At 33.2% G+C, this 20,816-nt stretch overlaps 1 protein-coding gene across 1 annotated transcript; it reads right to left on the minus strand.

Annotated features, from left to right (window-relative positions):
- Positions 1-3,312: 3,312 nt before the first annotated feature.
- Positions 3,313-3,612, minus strand: LOC132309334 (putative lipid-transfer protein DIR1). The gene has a single exon (XM_059807652.1). It carries the CDS (start codon positions 3,610-3,612, stop codon positions 3,313-3,315), a length of 300 nt encoding a protein of 99 aa, XP_059663635.1.
- Positions 3,613-20,816: the final 17,204 nt, after the last annotated feature.

The raw sequence follows: 20,816 nt of genomic DNA on the forward strand, positions 1-20,816 counted from the left end.
CTTTTCTTGAAACCATACTAAACAAGTGTCGGCCCATCGCTGGTCCATGTCACCACTGAGGTGGCTACCAAGTTTTGGTGCCAACAGTCCCACTAGGGATTTTTTTTTTTTGCACTTCAACGATTTTCTTTATGTTATTTTTAGTCCATACTTTTGTTTGCTAGTTTATTATTTGTCGACAAAAGTGACAAAACAAGAGCTCGTGGGTTGGAAAAATAATTAGAAATTAGCAAAAATAATGTCAAAACAGTTTATCTTAAGGGTGGGATTTGGACTAGCGAAGGGTTAGCCCACGCCTAACCCAAGGTTCTAATACTTTAATTTGCGTCAAACTCAAGTCCCGAGAAACCTATGGCATATTTGTATTGAATTTTTCAGGTTATACATTTCAAATAAAATAAAACCACTCATATCATATGTCAAAAAAATTGTAACAAACTATGCTGATGTTCAAATACTATTCCTATGGTATATAATGTGTGCAAATATTGTCACATAAGTAAAGTGGGAAAGGTGAAAGACTAAAATGTCCTCCACAATTCTCATTTAAAAAAAAAAAAAAAAAAGGCTTAGAAGTTGAAATTACTTAAGAGGACATATTTGAACATCGGGACTCTTTTATACACCATTTTCAAACGACATGGGTTTTTTGCAGTTCACCACCTTCTAGAACCAAAGCCCATAAACTCTCTCTCTCTGTCTCATCCAAACATCCACAAACACTCCATCTTTCGTCCAAACATCATGAGGTTATTCTTATAATCATGGAATGAGCCAATGACGGCTCAAGGGGCACGTGCCCCTCTGCCTGGCTCCGCCCTCTATAATATTTGTAGTAATTTTTTTTTTTATGTTTTTGTTATATGTATGAAAAAAGTTATTCAGTGCCCCCCTAAATTTTGTAGTTTATAAAATTATTTCTTTATTTTTCTCTTTTACTCTTCAAATTTACTTAAAAGAAAAAGCTAAATTTTCTTCCTCAATTGAAACTTTAACTTTTTTATTATATTGTAATTTATAAATCCCATTTTGCCAAATAATTTAAATGGTCCTCCAAAACCGATTTAACCTGCCCCACGAGGCAAATTGCCATCCCTACTAATGGGATTACAAATTCTATTAAAAAATGAAGAGGAACCATTTACTTGATAATGCCAATTTGATTACAAATTTTATCAATGGTATCACCCTACGAAATATAAATTATAGAGAAAAAATACATTTAAAAAAAAATATAAACTACACTATAATAGATCGAAGATTATAAATTATAGAGAGAAAAAAATATTTTTTAAAAATATAAACGACAGTAAAATAGATCGGAGGGGTGAGTTTGGATTGATTTGAAGAGAAATACAGGGAGAGGGGAAGAAGAAATATATCTGGTAGATGATCCGAAGACTTCCGCCGACAGTGATGGCCATGTGGTAGAGAGTTTTAATGCTATCAAACGGTGTTGATGACAATGCTAATTGTTATATGAACGATATTATTTTTAAATATTTTGTTATTTTTTATTATTCTGATTGAATAAATTAAAACTTGTTATTACGAATTCAACTTAGAATAACTTAGAGGATCATAGTCCAAAACTTTTGTATGTTGTTTTGGAACAAAGTAATTTGGTTTGATTAGTTTTGGTCTACCTAGTACTTTTGTCATTATGGAATGTTTGTAATTTTGAACTTTTATAAAAAATTTTAATAGTTATATAATTGTATTAGAGGAAAAAAAAAATAATAATAAATAGAGAAAATTTGGGAATAAATGAGGTGGGGCGGGTGCCCCCGGGAAAAAAAAAAAAAGTTGAATAGGGGGATGGAGTTGGAAGGTACCATATTTAGTTAGTTTTGGATGGAGACTTTTAACCGGGACAGGGAGGGTACACCCGCCCATGACAGCCCATTGTTATCCCCAATCATCAACAATAACAAGAGTTGAAATTGTTGTGAGGGCGGAAGGGCAAATTGCAAAAATTAAACACAACACTACAAAAGAAGAGGGTAAAGATGAATACGGACAGTGAAGAGGAAGAAACTCAAAGAGATCAAGATTCAACGACAAGAACACCGGCCATAGAGTATATTGTGCATATATATATATATATATATATAATATGTGTGATTAATTATAAAATTCTATACAATAATATATATCTACTTTGTTTATAATTTGTTGTTGGCATGAATATCTTCTACTGATTAGTTGATGATTAAGCTGATAAGAGTACTTACCTTTGTTTTCTTTTATTTTTATTTTTCAGTGTGCAAGTCTATCAAGTGAGATTTGTAAAATAGCTTGTCGAAAATAAAATAAGTTTAAAATAGCTTGTCAAAAATTGTTGAATAGGTTATTTTTGTTTTATTTTAATATATTTTTTCTTCGTAAATATTTTAGGACAATCAAACACGAAAAAACACAAAAAATATTTTTTTAAGCTCAAACAAGAAGAGAAATCCATTAAATGCAAGGGGTTACAACAATTCTAGTAGGATAAATGTGACGCGTACACTAATTAATTCTTTGAAACAATGAGTTTTATTGACGCAGGAAATCAATTCTGTTGGTGCGTGGCTAATTTACTTCGAACTACATTGATATTTCATCGAGTCTTCTACTTTGATCCAACACCAGAAATTGAAACCTTTCACGAAGCAATTGAAAGGCTACCTGCAGTCATCTACATACCTGAAACAACAACACAAACTCAACAAAATTCAACACATTATAAATAATCCCTACACACACACAAACCTCATTGTGTGGGTGTGTGTGCATAATAATTATTTTCATTAAAATTGATATTGAGACACCAACCGACTACCACTTGATCTCTACTCGTGCATTTTGTAATATCATTCACAAACTTTATGGGCGTGCTTAATTTATAATTCTGATAACAGTTTTCTATTTTTTAAAAATTGTACAAAAAAAACTCGATTCAATTTTCTGAAAACTCAGTTAAAAAAATATTTGTATTTTCAGAGAACTGCCTTTTATAGTTCTCAAAACAATATTTTGTTCTTTGAATTCTTGAAAACTGTTTTTAGAACTACAAACTAAGCGAGCCTTATTTTTCTTATGAGACCCATAAATAAATAAATAAATAAATAAATATATATATATATATATATATATATATATATATATATATTTATATTTATATATATCTTGGACGTCCTATCACACCATACAGATTTTGTGCATTAAATAATATTTTGAATTGTTTCAAGTTTCATTTGATTTCATATCCACAAAATAACTGGTCAATGTTACCATTTAAAATTTAAGTGCATGTATTATGAAAATACCTTAGCAATTGGTAGGAGGGGTGAGGTTGCACTTGGCAGGGAGTGCCATGGCAAGATCAGGATCAATCCCAAGAGAAGGCAAAATGAACGAGTTCCTATAAGAACACAAACATGTCAAGTCAGCCCCTGAAAGAGCTTGGCAACACTCCGGTGTAGGCGTGACCGGGTTCGGTGCAGTCACTGCGGGCTTGCATGCCATTAGACCATCCTCATTTATGTTACACAACTCCAATGCTTTAGACCCTTCCAATAGTACCATAACCAAAACCACCACCACCATCATCTTCCTTCCCATCTCCATTTTACCTATGATTTAGAAATTATTTGTCACTTCACACTATATATCACATGGTTGTGGAATATATAATTGGTTCTTATATATAGGGTACCAAGGGCTTTTTTAGGAACCAAAAGTTGTGAGCCCGTGAATAGGAATTGGCATGACCCGAGCTGTCACGGGAGTTATTGGCCACATAAAACGTATGTGATATTAGTCATTTACTTTCATTTATTTTGTTCTACTTTATAACTTTTACATACATATATATGTGTGGAGGGTTTTGATTGTCGTTTTTTTATCTTGAAACTTGGAAACGCTTTTGTATTAGTTGTAGGTTTGTAACTTGTAACTGTGTGTGTGAGAGAGAGAGAGAGAGAGAGAGAGTAGGGATGGCTACGGGCGGTTTCGGGTGTCAGAGAAGTTTTTAAAGCTTTATTTCCGTTACATGATTTAATGGATCTTTAAGGCTCATCAGTTTTGATGTTTAATTTGCAAGATTTATTGTGTTTTATAATTCATATATTTATTTTCTCGCGGGCTTTAGTCTTTAATGAGAATATAACTGTTTGATTCCTTACTCTATAAGAATAGTGATAGAGTAACCAAAGACTAATTCCCGAATTAGCACCAAAACCTGACCTGTCTTTGCCACGTCATATATTCTTACTTTCTTTTCTCACTCTAATTGTGACTTGTCTTTCTTTAGATTTTATACTTGCCCTTTTTCCAAACTCTTAAAGTTTTTCTCTCTTCTCAAATTCCCTGTCCTTAATCTTCCCTTCCATAGAGGCCACCGTTTTCGTTCAAAAGTTTGTCATCTACTTATTCTTTTTTTATTGTCTTATTTCTTATAAAGTTAACAAGTCACCAATCACCTAGACCCATTGTAATAAAGTTTAGAGATTAGGGTTAATGTAAGAAAGGGAGATACAAGAGAACGCCCTGGTAAAGTCATGGAGACAAATTTGAAGGTTTTTAGGGGCGGATGTGAGATGAAAAACAAAGGAATGGTGGGGAAAACAAATACATGGAGATGAAATAGAAAGTCAAACTCAAATCTTAAAGAGAGAAGGCGAAGAGAATTTGAGAGAGAGATCGGGAAATTTTTAGGCAGAAAAAAATTTAAAAGAATTTCAGAGAAGAGAATTCAGACACAAATGTAGAGAGAAACTGAATAAAATTTGGATGAGAGACACATGCATACATTTTGAGAGAGAGAGAGTGTGTGTGTGTTAAAATAAAATTTAGGGTAAAGTACTGCCACACTCCCTAAGGTTTAGTAAAAGGACACTCTTACTTGTTTTTTTAGACAAAGACATCCGAAGATTCAAAAATAGACAAAGATACCTCTTTAAATGAGAAATTGACCAAATTACCCTTTGACCATTTATGAGACTTTTTTAACTTTACATTTTAATAAATTGGACCAATCTACCCTCATGAACAATTTATGCATAAGTTTTTTTTAAAAAAAAAAAAAAAAAAAAAAAAAAAAAAAACTTTATATTATTCACTTTTTTTTTCTGTTATTTACTTTATAAATGTCAACTTCTTAAAATATAGGCGTCTAAAATGATTTTTTTATCCAATACATATATTTCAGATAAATTATATTTTCTTATTACTTCTTTTCTTTTTCTTTTTTATTTTTAAATTAAGATGCTTAATTCTTTCATCTAAAAAAATTAAACCAATCTATTTTCCTTAACCACCTTTTTTTTTTAAATAAGTACTTCTAGCTCCTTTTTCTTGACTGTCTCCATGTAGAGGAGTAAAGTTGTCAACAAAATTTAAGAGGAAATCAATAATTTCTTCAAAACCTCAAAGAAATCAACAATCTGAGACATTTCAAGTGTAACTCTTTCCTAAGTTACCTAATGCATAAGATTGTGTATGTGAGTAGGGATTAGTTTCAGCTCAATAAAAAAATGGAGTCAACCTTCTGTAATAGATAAATAAATCAACAGTTTCTGGCAATTGTCTGGGCGTTTATGTTATGTGTGTGTATGTGTTTTCCTCTTTCATTTTCCTTTCACCTGCTGGATTTGAGGCACGTCATCCTATTTATATTGGCGTACTTATTTATTTTAAAAAAATGTGGTTAAGGAAAAGAGATTGGTTTAATTTTTTTCCATGAAAGAATTAGGCATCTTAATTAAAAATAAAAAAGAAAAAGAAAAGAAGTAATAACAAAATATAATTTATTTGAAATATATGTATTGGATCAAAAAATCATTTCAGACGACTACATTTTTAAGAAGTTAGGACATTTATAAAGTAAATAACAGAAAAAAAAGTGAATAATATAATTTTTTTTTTTTTTTGTTTTTTAAACTTATGCATAAATTGTTTATGATGGTAGATTGGTCTAATTTATTAAATTGTAAAGTTAAAAAAGTCTCCTAAACGGTCAAATGGTGATTTGGTCAATTTCTCGTGTAAAGGGGTGTCTTTATCCGTTTTTGAACCTTCAAATGGTATATTTGTCCAAAAAATAGGTAAGTTTTCTTTGAGTGTCATTTTGCCAAACTTCAAGGAGTGTGGCTGTACTTTACCCTAGAATTTAAGAGGTAATTTCATATTCAAATCTTTAAGAGAAGAAATGATGAGGATTTGAGAGAGGTATATATGGCTAAATTTTGGAAGAGAAAAAGTGAAGAAAATTTCTGAGTAATCGTAATCTGGTAGACAAAGAATGTAATAGGTATGAAACGAAGATAAGACTGAACATTGAGAATAGATTTGTCTTTATGTTTACTGGCCAATCTATTTTTTGAAAAGTGGGTTGCGTAAATGACCTGCCCAAGATAGGTCATTGTTCGGTGCTTCTTCGGTCTAAATGACCATTTGTCTGTATGTGATCGTGATAGATGTGAATATACTATGTAGAAATTAATAGATGGAACCATTATATGTTTTTTTTGAGTAACCTTATCAATTCATCACTCTAAGTCAGTTAACACTGTTTTATATTAGGTAATCTTCCTTTTTTTCTTTTTCTTTTTGTAAAAAAATAAAAATAAAATAAAATCTGAGTTCTTATTTTTCATCAATAAATGCCTTATAAATCGCATGCTTCAATACGCGATTTAAATTCTTTATAAGCCCTTTATATACGTTTTACTCTAAAAATAATGCACACAGATTCTCTTATCGATCAAATATTTTGTGTAAAGGGAGGAAAACAGAGATCAACTAATGAAAGAAAGTGATAGTAACCTATCGATACTTTCTTAGGAATATGGATTAGAAGAAGAAGCTAAATGTGGTTCATTCAGGACTAAGACAAGCATCCTTGGCGCTAGATAATTGTAAGTTTTTGCTGGAATGTTGAAACTTCTAAGGTTGATCATCATCAGGGATGGTAATTTTACCTTGCGGGGCGGGTTAAACCAGTTTTGAAGGACCGTTTAAATTATTTGAAAGGAAATAAAATTTAGTAGTAATAATCTACGCGGGTTCAGTGTGGGATTGGGCAGGGGAGGTCAACCATCCCACCACGCCCGTTTAGGTGTGTAAATTATCTTGTTTGCATTAGCATATATAATTAACGTTAAAACTTTTGTATTTTGATTTTTCAGTAGTAAATTTTTTTATTTATTTATTTTTTTTTCGGTAAGTAAGTGAATATTATAAAAGGTGAAAAAAGCTTTTACAAAATACAAGGGCGTACCAGGAGAGCAAAAGGAAAACAGAAAGAGGGCTTACAAGAAATGAAAAAATGAACAGAAACATTAGCCCAAAACAAGGAATCAGTTGCTGAGGCCCAAATCAAAAGACTGCCCAGAAGGCGAGGGAACTAACCCTTTTTTTTTTTTTCCCTAGCAAAACAAAACATCATTACATTACATAACAAAAGAACATAAGTCATCCTTGGCAAACGCAAGGATATGAACCAGACAACAAGCAACAAACATAGCAGAGTAGAAAGCAGATCTTGACAGTAGCTCAGAATACCTCCTCGCCTCCTCGAACACCCAATAGTTCCCTTAAATCCACACCTGCTTGACGGGGGGAGAGTTTTGTGGATATTCGAACTGCCGTAGACTTTGCAAATAAGTGTCTGCATGGGCTTGGATACTGTGGGCCTTGCAGACTACAGCCCAGAAACCAATGGGCCTGCTATTTGGTTAACCCAACAACAAATAAAGGAAACTTGGCATTTGTGGTTTCAGTCAACAAGATTGGGCTTAAATAACTCAGGTCCAACTGGGCAGTGAAACAATAAAGCCCATAAGAGGAGTAGGTGTTATATAAATGGGAAAATTACATATAAATGGAGTCAAAGTTTCATATTTACTTGGAGGCTGAGTCAAAATTCCATATTTCTCTAAAATGGATTGCTGAGGTGGCACATGGTTTTTTACTATTTAGAAATTGTGGTGCCTAAAATACCCTTCCGCGAAGGTATTACTTTTTCTTCGAAGGTATTACTTTTTTGAACTAAAGGTACTACTTTTTGACGTCCAGGTACCATGTTTTTTAAACACCCGCAAAGGTACTACTTTTTCTCCGAAGGTACTACTTTTTTAAACTGAAGGTACTACTTTTTTATTAGGGAAGGGCATTTTAGGCACCACAATTTTTTAAACAGTAAAAAATCATGTGCCACCTCAGCAATCCATTTTAGAGAAATATGGAACTTTGACTCAGTCTCTAAGTAAATATGGAACTTTGACTCCATTTATATGTAATTTTCCCTTAAAAAGCAGAATCCAAACCTGGGGACTCCCAATGATAAACGTCGTCCTTCTCGTGGCTCCAGAGAGTTCTACCAACAACCATAACTTGGTTACCTCAGTACGCCAAGAAAATAACAACAGCATGCTGTCACATGAAAGGACCGGCACATGACATGGAAACTGCTCCACGCAACCTCTTTGACTGGTATGATGATGATCGGAAGACATCGGCCATAGAGAAATTGTATAATCCGACGAAGAGAACAAAGTGGAAGCACCAACATCCGCATAGAGCCATTGTTTGACCAAGCAAAGCTTCGCGAGAGCCCCATCGCTATTATCTAGAGGATTCGTGATAGCATTATTGTGGATAGAGGACTAAAAAGGTGAACTCAAAGAGCACGGATTTCTTGCGTTGATAATGAGGATTTGAGCATTTAGAAACAAGAATAGGAGACCAACAATCGCGATCATCTAATTTTCAGAAATCTGAACAGGGTGCCCTACCTTTGGAAATCCTGCAGGCCGATCATCATCCCCACCATCAAGTGTCTGCTTCGGATGCAAGGAGAGAAAGAAGAAACAGCGAATAACCCATGGTGCAAAAAAGAAAAAAAAAAAAAAAAAAAAAGATTGGGACTATAAGGGTAACAAATGACACTGCACCAATACTAGGATCACAGGTATAGATGGTGTAACCCTCATCAAAAAAATTATCAAGCTCCAAAAGCCATAGAGGACCACCATCATCGCAAACGTTGCCAGCCCACCCTACACACCCATAACACTGGGCTGATACATATCATAAGCACCAAGAACTGGAGAAAAAATGGAAAACATCCCAAAGAACAACAAACCACCGTGGAGAAAACACCTAACCCTGATGAAGACCGAGAACTCTACTTGGAGGGGAGACATATCAAATTTCAATTCAATCACCAATGACCTTGGCTCTTAGAACTTTCATAATACGTTTTAAATGCTACTCACAAGTTCAAATGGTTTGACAAACTCATGTCTTATCATTAGAACGTTTTGGATCCGTTGAATATGAGAAGCAACCCGCAGGGACTGACTAACCCTAACTAACAGACATTGTAAGATCATCCACGTTCAGAAGCTTACCACGATGGTTGGGGAAGTGTTATGGGCGTAGCAGGTGGTGGTTGCGGCGTGGGGCTGGCTGTGGCGGTTCATTATGTTGAGAATTATTTTAATAAAAGTAATAAATATATAATAAATTATATACTCAGTTATAATATATTAAATACTATTAAATTATATTTAATCTAATCATTTTATTTTTACTTAATATCATATTAAGTGTGGATAACCGTTATGGCTATCATTCTATATAAAGAGGTAGACTTCTCATTTTTCTATATAGGAGTGTTTTATATATGAATGATGATATAGAGTGAGTGAGACGCTTCTCTCTATTTTTATTATCTATGTCCACGACACTTTCTTCTGTGAGATGTTAGTGTATATTATTTTACATATTGAGTTTATGAGTAACTAGACTTACATACACTTGGACCTAGTCTTCCAGTGATCGTGCACATGGAGGAGACACCACTGCGAGCTGATTGGGTTGTATCTTAGAGCTGACTAACTTCCTGACAACAATGCGTTACTACCAAAGTCTCATTACGAGACTAAAAGCTTTTTCTGAGACTTGGGTCTCGGATATGATTGTGTATATGCATGTAAACATGATTGTGTTCTATTTTGGAAAGATATTGTAGGTAAAGAAAATTGTTCACAGTGTGGTGAAGCGAGGTATAAACCTCACAAAGGTAAGGGTAAGAAAATCCCTCAAAAGGTTCTCTTACACTTCCCTTTGAAATCAAGACTTCAATAGTTGTTTATATTAAATGATACAGCCTTAGACATGCAGTGGCATAAGGAGAAATGTGTGAAATATATAAACGAGTTAATACATCCAGCTGATTCAAAAGCTTGGGAGGATTTTGATAGTAAGCAGAGTTGGTTTGCTGTTGATCCTTGTAATGTTCATGTTGGATTAACAACTGATGGAATCAATCCATTTGGTAACATGAGCAATGTGTATAGTATGTGGCTTATGATGATTGTGCCTTACAATTTACCACTTTGGATATGTATGAAGGAACCATATATATGTATGTCGTTGTAACCTTGATGTGTACTTGTAACATTTGGTTAAAGAGTTAAAAGAATTGTGGCGGGATGGTGTGATGACGTATGACACCTATAGTAAATGTAACTTTAAAATGCATGGGATAATGATTTGGACCATTAGTGACTTTTCTGCCTATGCGATGGTATCTGGATGGATGACAAAAGGTTATCTAGCATGTTCGAATTGTAACAAAGAAACATGTTCTTGTTATTTGAAACCCGGACGTAAGATATGCTATTTGGGAAGTCGTATGCTTTAATCGTTAGATCACATTTTCAGAAAACGTCACAGGCAATTTAAAGGAAAGAGTGAAGACAAAGGGCAACCAAAGCAGTTGACGGGTGATAATATTCTGGAACAACTTAACCTTATACCCGAGGTTAGTTCGGAAAGGGACCAAATAAAAAAAAGCGAACTCGTAAGGAATTTGAACTTAACTGGATGAAGAAGAGTATTTTTTTTAAACTACCTTATTGCCAGACCTTTTTGTTGCAGTACAACCTAGATGTTATGCATATAGAGAAAAATATATGCGATAATGTGTTAGGGACATTATTCGACATTGAAGGAAAAACTAGGGACACATTTAAAATTCGGTTGGATTTAGAAGCAATGGGGATTAGAAAAGAACTCCACCTGAGGCATAATAGTGAAAAATTTGAGATGACACAAACGCGCTACACATTGTCAAAGAATGATAAAAGGCAACTATGTGAATGGCTAAAATCAGTTTAAGTTTACAGGTGGCTATGCATCGAACATAAGTCGGTGTGTCAATGTTAATAATTGTAAGATATCTAGATTGAAAAGTCATGATTCACACGTTCTCTTACAACGTCTCTTCCCTGTTACTATACAAGGATTCTTAAATTCAGATGTTTGTAACACAATAGCTGAGCTTGGTTTATTCTTCAAGGAATTATGTTGTCGAATTGTTAAAGTGGATGTCTTATAAGCAATGGAAATGGACATTGCTGTTATACTAAGCAATTTAGAGATGATATTTCCTCCGTCATTTTTTGAAATTATGGTACACTTAGCTCTGCATTTGTCGCGTGAAGCCATCATTGCATGCCCTCCACAATATCGATGGATGTACTCGATTTTTTTTCGTAAACCAACAATTTTTTTTTTTATTTGACAAGTTTTATCTGTTTGTTAAACTTAAATATTTGTAATTATATTAACGGTTATGTAGATTTTTGGATACTATCAAATTGTATGTCCGTAACAAAGCACGTCCTGAAGGGTCCATTGCGGAAGCTTATGTGGACAATGAATGCCTTACATTTTGTTTAAAATTTCTTGGAAGGATTGAGACACGGTTAAATAGAGAAGAAAGAAATAATGAGGGGGACTACAACAATAATTGGTCCACTTTTTCTGATCTAAAGTAAGTGGTTCGACCTATAGGGGCATAAAGTTTGGACATATTGCGCCGTGCGGACAAAGAGATGGCCCGATTGTACGTATTACAGAATTGTGAAGATGTTTGTCATATGAAGAGTAAGTAGCTCATTGCATTTCATATCTTTTCAGTTTCTATGAATATATAGTCTATTTCTTAATACATGTACACAATTGTATCTTAACATCAAGTAATTGTTTAGAAAACACAAGGTAGAACTTAAGAGAGAAAATCCGCGCAATATTCCTTAAAGACATGCTAAAGAATATTCGAGCTAGTTCAAAACAAAAGTAAGTCCATTATTGTGATAACCCTTGATTCTAGAGTCACGAATGATCAAGTCCGAACACAGATCCGAGGGATACCAAACAATTAAGTATATAAAAAAGTATGAGTACAAATGGAATAAAGAATAAATAATAAATAAGCTAAAAGAAATCTAAATAATAATCCTTAAAATAAACTTTAATTAAAATAATCTGATATTTCTAAAACCTTCAATGTTATTACAATTTGGGAATCCATCTAGTGGACCCTTAATAATATCCCAACTGAAAGTAAAATCCAAAGCTAAAGCATAAAGGGAAATCCTACGTAGTCGGAAGAGTGAGTGATTGCCTCTGCTCAGCAAGATCAAGCTCTAAGACTGGAACTGTCAAACACCTAAAAAAATAACAGTAGGTCAAGCCCATGAGCAAGTTATACTCTACTACAATCTAAACAGAGACCCAATACGCAGATACATCCTAGACAACTCAATAATAACTAAATAGTCCATATATGTATAAATACATATTATAGGATGCTCACTAGTCTATAAGGCTATCTCAACTTGAATAGAAAGTAACATACAAATTGCACATAACGTGGGCATATATACCTAGACCTACCAGGGTACGTCAACTATGTCCAGTTATCCATCATAGGCGATATACGCACCCTACCCATAATCCTGAGACTCAAGCTCATATCATGGCTCATAACTATATATATATATATATATATAATCCATCCTAATCCAGAACATAAAATAACCATCTAATATGTCATTCAACTGTTTCGTTGATTCGATAAGAATATAAGTAATAGAAAGTAACATACAAATTGCACATAACGTGGGCATATATACCTAGACCTACCAGGGTACGTCAACTATGTCCAGTTATCCATCATAGGCGATATACGCACCCTACCCATAATCCTGAGACTCAAGCTCATATCATGGCTCATAACTATATATATATATATATATATAATCCATCCTAATCCAGAACATAAAATAACCATCTAATATGTCATTCAACTGTTTCGTTGATTCGATAAGAATATAAGTAGGATTTAACATTGTAATAATCCATTCCCTTATTCCAGAATAGGTAGGATTTAGTGTTTTGAACTAATCCATCCCTAATATGCCACCGTCCCATACCGGTGCATATAATTCACAAATCCAACAATTAATGAAATAAATAATAAATTAAAACATCAATTAATCTAAAATAAGCATAATAATTGTTTAGATAGTCAACTATGCTTATTACACTGTTGAAACATGATGAACACTAATTAATCATACATTGAAAAATTGCTAAAACGATAGTAATTAAATCATTTATACTCAATAATCAACATGTAGACTTACTGTTGAGAATCATGTTGTTAAATTCCTTAGCAAATTGATGTAAATCATGCTTTCAGGTATTTTACATGTCTATAACAGTTATTTAAATCATTCATAGCAACTTAAACAACATAGAAATACTCCGATTAACCAAACAGAACCCCAAAACACGAAAAAAAAAAAACAAAAATCAGGAAGGGAGTCGCCTCCCTTTGTAAGGGAGCCGTCTCCCTCCAAGAGGGAACCGGCTCTCTCCCTATTATTATCCATCGTTCTCATCTCTGGCGACTTTCAGTCATTCCGTTCCTCTCTGTTAAGATCTCTAATGGTCTTAATTGAGTCTCAGATTATTCCAGACATTTATTTAAATCCATTATGCATCAATAACACCAATCAAAACAAGTAATCATGTAAGCAAATTCAAGATCAAGCAATTATAACTCTGTTAGCATACATACTATTTTAATTTGATTTAACATGTATACTTACTGTTTTAATCTAATTTAATATGCATACATGAATCAATTTAAAGTCTACTTACTCCTGGAATTGTTTTAGGCATGTACAGAACACGAAGCCTAAGGGAAAGAGTTGGAAAAAAAACTTGCATTTGAGATTTTGGATAAAAATCTCAATGTCGTCTTCCTAGGTTTTTCTGGCAATTCCCTGGTTGTTCCGAACTCCTTTGTTGCCCTTGGTTCAACTCACAAGCAACCCATCTTCCTTCCTCCTTGGTCCGACCTTCAATCTCCGGCCAAATCCCTACATTTTCCTCTTAGTTTTTCTCTCAAACCCCTCTGTATATCTCTCCGCCTCCACTGTTATGTGAATAGGGTTCTAAAACCCTTGGCAGACACAATACTTATATTTATAGGCAAATTTAATTTAACCTAATTTTAATTATAAGAGGAGACAAGAAAAGAAAAAATAAATAAATAAATATATATATAAGTCTGCTATATCAACCACGTGATTTCATATTTATATATAAAACCCTAAAACTATATTATATATATATATATATATATATATATATATATATATCTAGAACCAACTATGGGTATTAATTGTACCCATTTAATCCCCTATCCAAGTAATCCATTCTATCAAAGCCCAACTCCTTAAAATAAAATAAACATTTAATTTAAACAATAAATTACACTAAACACCTAGCACATAAAATAGATATCACAACTCATTTAACCACATTATTTAATAAAACAATTACTTCAATTACCACATAAGTATACAATTAAATTAAAACAAATAATTCAATTAAATAATTAAACAATTAGCCAAATAATTCAAACAATGAATTTAAAAATGCACTTAAAGAATTAATTAAATACTGAGACTATCCTTTTAAAATTAGGGGTATTACAATTATGCACCTATTGTACTTAATTAAATAAAATTCTCTAATTTAATTAAAATGACATGTCATTCATTTATTTAACACTACATTTTTTTTTTTTTAATAGATAAAGGAAATGCTTCATCATCAAAAGGAAACAATTTGTGATGATCTGTATTCATTAGCGCGTGTACCTCTTTGTCTAGTAAGTCGATATTCTGCTTGTATTGTAAATGGGATTAGGTTCCATACTAAGGAAAGGGAGCAAAATTGATGAACACAGAATAGTGGCGTGTTAGTGAAAGGAGAAGACAAAGATTACTATGGTGTCGTAACAGATATCATTTGAGTTAAGAGATATATATCCTCTGGGTAGAAATTTTTTTTCTTTTCAAATGTGATTGGTTTGATGTTAGGATTGGTGTATATAAAGATACCTATTTCACAAGCGTAATATGTGATGACCTTGTGGGTGGGTGTGCCGTGGGCGGGTGCGAGAGATACTGTCAGGCTACCACACTGGTGAGCTACGGGTGCACAGTCCCACATCGCCTGGGTAGAGGAAAGGTGAAATGTTTAGTGTGTCACCTCCAATTGGTATGAGGCCTTTTGGGGTGAAGCCCAAGAGCAAAACCGTGCTGGCTCAGGCCCAAAGCGGATAATATCATACCATGTGGTGGAGTGGGTCGTTACATAATATAACCAGTAGATCGTACAAAAATCGGCCATTTGTGTTAGCAAATCAAGAAGCACAATGCTTTTACGTCAAAGACAACAAAGTACAAGGGACGTGGGAGGTAGTTTAAGATATAACAAGTAGAAACTCGTTTGATGCACTTGAAAAAGAGAGTGAAACAGGAGTATATGATGAAATGCTCAACACTACAACATACCAAAAGAATGAACCAAGCATCGTGGATAGAGTTGTTGAAGCGAACTTGGACATTGAGAATGATGATGGAAATGACATTCAGTATATGATAGCTAAATTATATTACTGAGCTTTATCTTTTGAGTTACTTTTCGTTAAAATTTCACTTTAAGTATATGTTGAAAGTTGTAAATTATTAGCCTTATTTGGTTGTGTGCTTCATTAATTTGCAACTTTGATTTGGTTGACCAAATTAATTATTATATTTGAGCATTTACTTTGTTTTTTTGGTTTTATGATTAATATTTAATGTGATTATTCAGTTATATGAAATGATGACTCAGAATATATTCTACATATGCTTATTTTGATTTAATTTCACTTGATTCTTCATATCAGCTTGTAAACTAAATTATGGACACCTCCAAGGAACCAATGCGAAGCGTTTTAAGGTCCTGCATGGCTCAAACTGACCGACCATCTACAAGTTCACCTATTACACAACCGAGTGGATCAAGTGATGATAGTAATTCAATAAATCAAAGAATGGAAGGTGATGGTAGATTTCACAGATGGGGCCACAACTAAGTGGAGGTAATTATGCTTCATCACTGATTAACCATAAGCTCTTTTGTAAAATGCCTACATTTTAATTAAGATGACAAATTTGTTTTTTTAGGTCCGATACGAAAAAGGGCGTGGAAGAGCAAAAAATGAAGCCTTACACAAAATTAAGGGACAATACGAAAAGAATTGTCCAGTTCCAGTAGCGTTTAGAGAGGGTTATATATATTAAACCTGTTAGTTTAAATAACAAATTATGGACAGCTGAGGTTGGCATTAATACACGAGATACCGAAGCCCTTCTAAAGTATAAAACGTGGAGGGATGTTCCAGATTTTGAGAAAGAGGTCTTCTATGACCATTTGATGGTAATGATAACCATCATTTGATGTTTGTTTTGTTAAAAATAAATCATAGGTTGTTGGTGCAGTTGGTTACAAATTGTAGCTAAAATACTTTTATGTTTATGTGTGAATTTTTAGGCTCCCTTTAACTTACATTAATTCTAGATTATAAAGGTGACCTTTGGAGTGGATACATATGCCAAGATTTTAAGCGAGTAAATAAGGGAATTTCTAGCACTTTGAGGAAATTTAGATATAAATTGAAGAGTCATTTTGAGGAGCATCTTCCGATTGAGAATGCATGTTGCCATCCTTACGATGGTATTGGTCATGTTATTTGGCAAAAGTTATATGATAGGTGGATGTCACCAGAATTTCAGGTTCAAGTTCTTAACTACTTGCTTTTGACTATTTACTTGAAATCATTTAATATAATAACTTCATTCACTAGCTATTTGGGTTTCTTAACTTGTAATATTGTTTGAATTGGTACCTAGGAAATAAAGTGAAAAAAAAACAAAGAAAACCAAAATAAGTGAAAAAAAAACAAAGAAAACCATTCCAAGGATGAGGTTCCACATTATTCTAGATCGATGTCTTTCGTCAGACGTTACGATGGTTATGTATGTAATATATGAAGTGTGGTTTTCATTCATTGCATTTCATGTTTATGAACTTCCACTAGTTGAAAGTAATCTAATTAAATTAATGAATCTGAAATAATCTAATTTATTTTTCAATTTGCATTCTCTTTTTTTCTTGAGATTTTAGATGTTTTAATATGACATATGCTGAAAGTAATATGGTTGTTGGTTATCAATAATAAACATTCTTTCTTGCATTCGAAAAAAATTTTAATTCACTCCGTCCCATAAACTTGTTCATTTTGAAAATTTTCACTCAGGAGAAAGCTAAAAGGAATTATATAAGTTAACTATAAGAACGGTACTTGTTTTTGGATGGCTTGAGGAATCTGTGCCATTATAATTAAGAGAGAAATTGGATGAAGACAACATCAAAATTGATTATGAAACTTTGTTTCTGAACCATCAACATTGGGCTTGAAGTTTTTTTTAGTCTAAACTCGGGGTTTTGCCCAAGGCCATTAGAAAGGTGCATGAAATCGATGTTGGGGTAATATATATATTTTTACTGCTTTATGGTTGAGAATTTATTGGCAATAATATTAGTTTTGGGCATGTAGACTTGGGCATTGGTTTTTTATTTTTTGTGGTCATTCTCGGTGATGCTTACGCCTATGAACCTCACCAAATTCTGCCTTTTTCTACACATTCCCCTTTCTCCTCCTTTTTTTTTTTTTTTTTTTTTTTAGTCCATTTAAATTTGGAATTCTTGTAGTATGCTGAAGTCAAAAAGTGGAATCAGGTTTGTTAAAATTCAAATTAGGATTTAATTTGAGATTAGATCCATAATCGAATGATGATTATGATTTGAAATGATGAATGACGATGAAATTTTAACTTCAAAAAATATTTGGATTTTATATATGTATGTAAGTACTCTTAACAGAAAAATTTTGTAATGTGGATTGTGAATTGTGTTTCTAATAGAGTTTGCAAAAATTTGTTGTTAAATGACTATTGTCTAACTTCATTAAATGGTCCATGATTTTTTTGCCTTTACTTACTATTTTTTTGTTATTTTTTTTTCTCTTGAGATTAATATTCTAGCTTTCACATGATTTATTTTTATGCCATATTCTTTTAATTTGATAGCGAACTTAAATATTTTGCAGGATGAAATGAAGGATAAGTCTTTACAAATTTCTTAAAATTCTGATGGTACGAGTCCAATTATAAATGATGTTGAGATAGTGCAAAACCAACTAGGCATAAGGACGGGATATTTCTGTGGATTTGGACATGGTTTCGTGGCTCCAAGGCATCAACTTGCCTTCTCATCATATAAAGAGGCTTTTAGGAAAATGGTTGAAATTAGTGAGGAAAAAAATGTACAATTGGTGGAAAAGTAGGATAAAATTGAGAAGATGCTTGAGTAGAAATAGCAACAATCGCCACCTTGGTTCCACCAATATCAATAGTAACAGCTGCCACCATGGTTCCACCAACAACAATCTTCATCAGATTCCCAATAGCAGTAAACCCCACTAAACCGATATCAATAGTCACCGCTACCTCCACCAGACTCTCATTTTTAGCAGCCGTCACTAACATGGTGTAATGACCCGGTTATATTCCTTCTTTTCTTTTTTAGGTAATTTCTCTTTTTTCGTCTTTTTCCCTATTTCGTCTTTTTCTCGTTTATCATTTTTCCTTACATAACCTCACCTTTTGTGCTCGGATTTGATTCTGGTTTTGCATACATCCATGATATTTAATTTCCATGATATCTACATTTTTTGCTTTTGTAGAAAAACATGCTAAATGTTTACTTTTCTTGTAAAGGGCATGGATGCATAACTTTTTATAAATATTCTTGACTTTGGGGTTTTAGTGTAATTATGCAAAGTAATTATTTTTCGTCTCAGGGACTATTTTACAATTTAATTTGGAAGATATTTTTAAAAAGGACTTTTTTGTAATTTTTAAAAAATGTGGCAAGTGTCACACACTCATGGAGTCACTTGTTAACTTTGTGGTGAAACCACTTCGAGGCTTAATCACTTGACACATGGAGGGTGGAGGTTCACCCATTTATTGGCCTATGATAGGAGTACTTGTTGGTTGAATGGTTGACAAGTGTAGGCTTAATATTAAGCCTTGGATGTTTACTTAGGATGGTGACAAGTATAGGCACCCTACTTAGTCTTACAAGTGTGTGTGTGTGAGGTAGTGCAAGAGCACATAGTGAGTGGAGGATTTCTAGACCTTCCACTCACCATTTCCATTTTATCTTTCTTATTTCCTTTGTTCTTCAAAACCCTAACCTAGCTTCCATTGAAGGAAAAGCTTGACTTAGAGCTTTGACTTCATTTTTGGTCTCCTTCCACTCACCTCAGACCTTTAAGCTTGGAATACTTTAGCTTCCTCTCACCCTCCTATACAAAACCCTAGTTTGGTTTTTTATTTTTGGCTTGGTTGCATTGAATTATAGAGATTCAATTCTTTATTGAGGTAGGGGTGGTTGTATGTTTATCCTCTTTGGGTTTTATATATATTGGAGCTTGATATTTATTGATTACATGCTTTTTAAATTCTTGTATTTGCATATAAATAGAGAATTATTATGCTTGACTTAGGATTTGTGAATTAAAGCATGTATATGACTATTAAATGGATAAGTAAATTATTGTTAAATGACTTGCCTAATACTTGTGATTTTATTGAGGATCTATTGTGGATTTCTTGGAATTGGTACTTATATTGTTAAGTAATAGAAAATTCATTGAAGGTCTAATGTGAAGATCTTGTATATGACACTTGAATTTATTTGTAGGTAAATTACTATATTGCATTATTAGTAATTATGGCCTACATTGATAGTAAATTGCTTTAGTGTAATATCTAGTATTATTAACTTGCCAATTTAGACATGTAACCTTAGGGCATAGTTTGTGTGGTTTCACCCTACTTGTGCTTTGTAGATAGTTTCATGCATTGAGATTATATAAATGTCATGGACTTGTTGATTTTTGGAAGTTTGTAAGGAAATGAAATGTTGATGGCTACGGTTTGGCTCTAGTACGAAGGACAAGAATTCTCCTAAGTCATAGTGCGTACTAGGTAGTACCTTGTGGGTCGAAATTACCCAAAATAACTTGTATGGTCTCGCGGCCATATATCCTAGTCTTTTCATTTTTTATTTCGCATTATATTCCAAGTTGTAAATCATGGATTTCTTGTAGCTTGTGATTTAGTAATTTTAGTTTCAATACGGTTAGTGTACTTGTTTATGTATACTTGGATGTTATATGTTTATCACTTCAAATATTTGTATAGCTTGAGACGATCCCTTAGAATACCTTAAAAACATAGACGTTAGGTGGAATGCACCCTTGTAATGATCTATGTTTGGTTTGCATTATACTTGAAACAATAGGGTATGTACATGCACCACATCCTACGAGTAACTTGATTACTCACCCTAGTGGTTTGGGTTATTTTACAAGTAAAGAGACTATATTCTTGGATGCTTATCATCCTTAGAGGTATATGAGCAATTTGAAGCATTTTTGTATATTAACATGCAAGTGTTTAGCATACTTTACTTTTGATGTCATATTTTTGCACACCATG

This window comes from Cornus florida, unplaced genomic scaffold, assembly GCF_030987335.1.
Source record: "Cornus florida cultivar Cherokee Brave unplaced genomic scaffold, ASM3098733v1 CherokeeBrave_3.0.0_Hap2_Chr05, whole genome shotgun sequence".
NCBI classification, from domain to species: Eukaryota; Viridiplantae; Streptophyta; class Magnoliopsida; order Cornales; family Cornaceae; genus Cornus; species Cornus florida.

Excerpts from the sequence above, each read along its gene's own strand:
- LOC132309334 (XM_059807652.1), bottom strand. The coding sequence starts at position 3,612 with ATGGAGATGGGAAGGAAGATGATGGTGGTGGTGGTTTTGGTTATGGTA.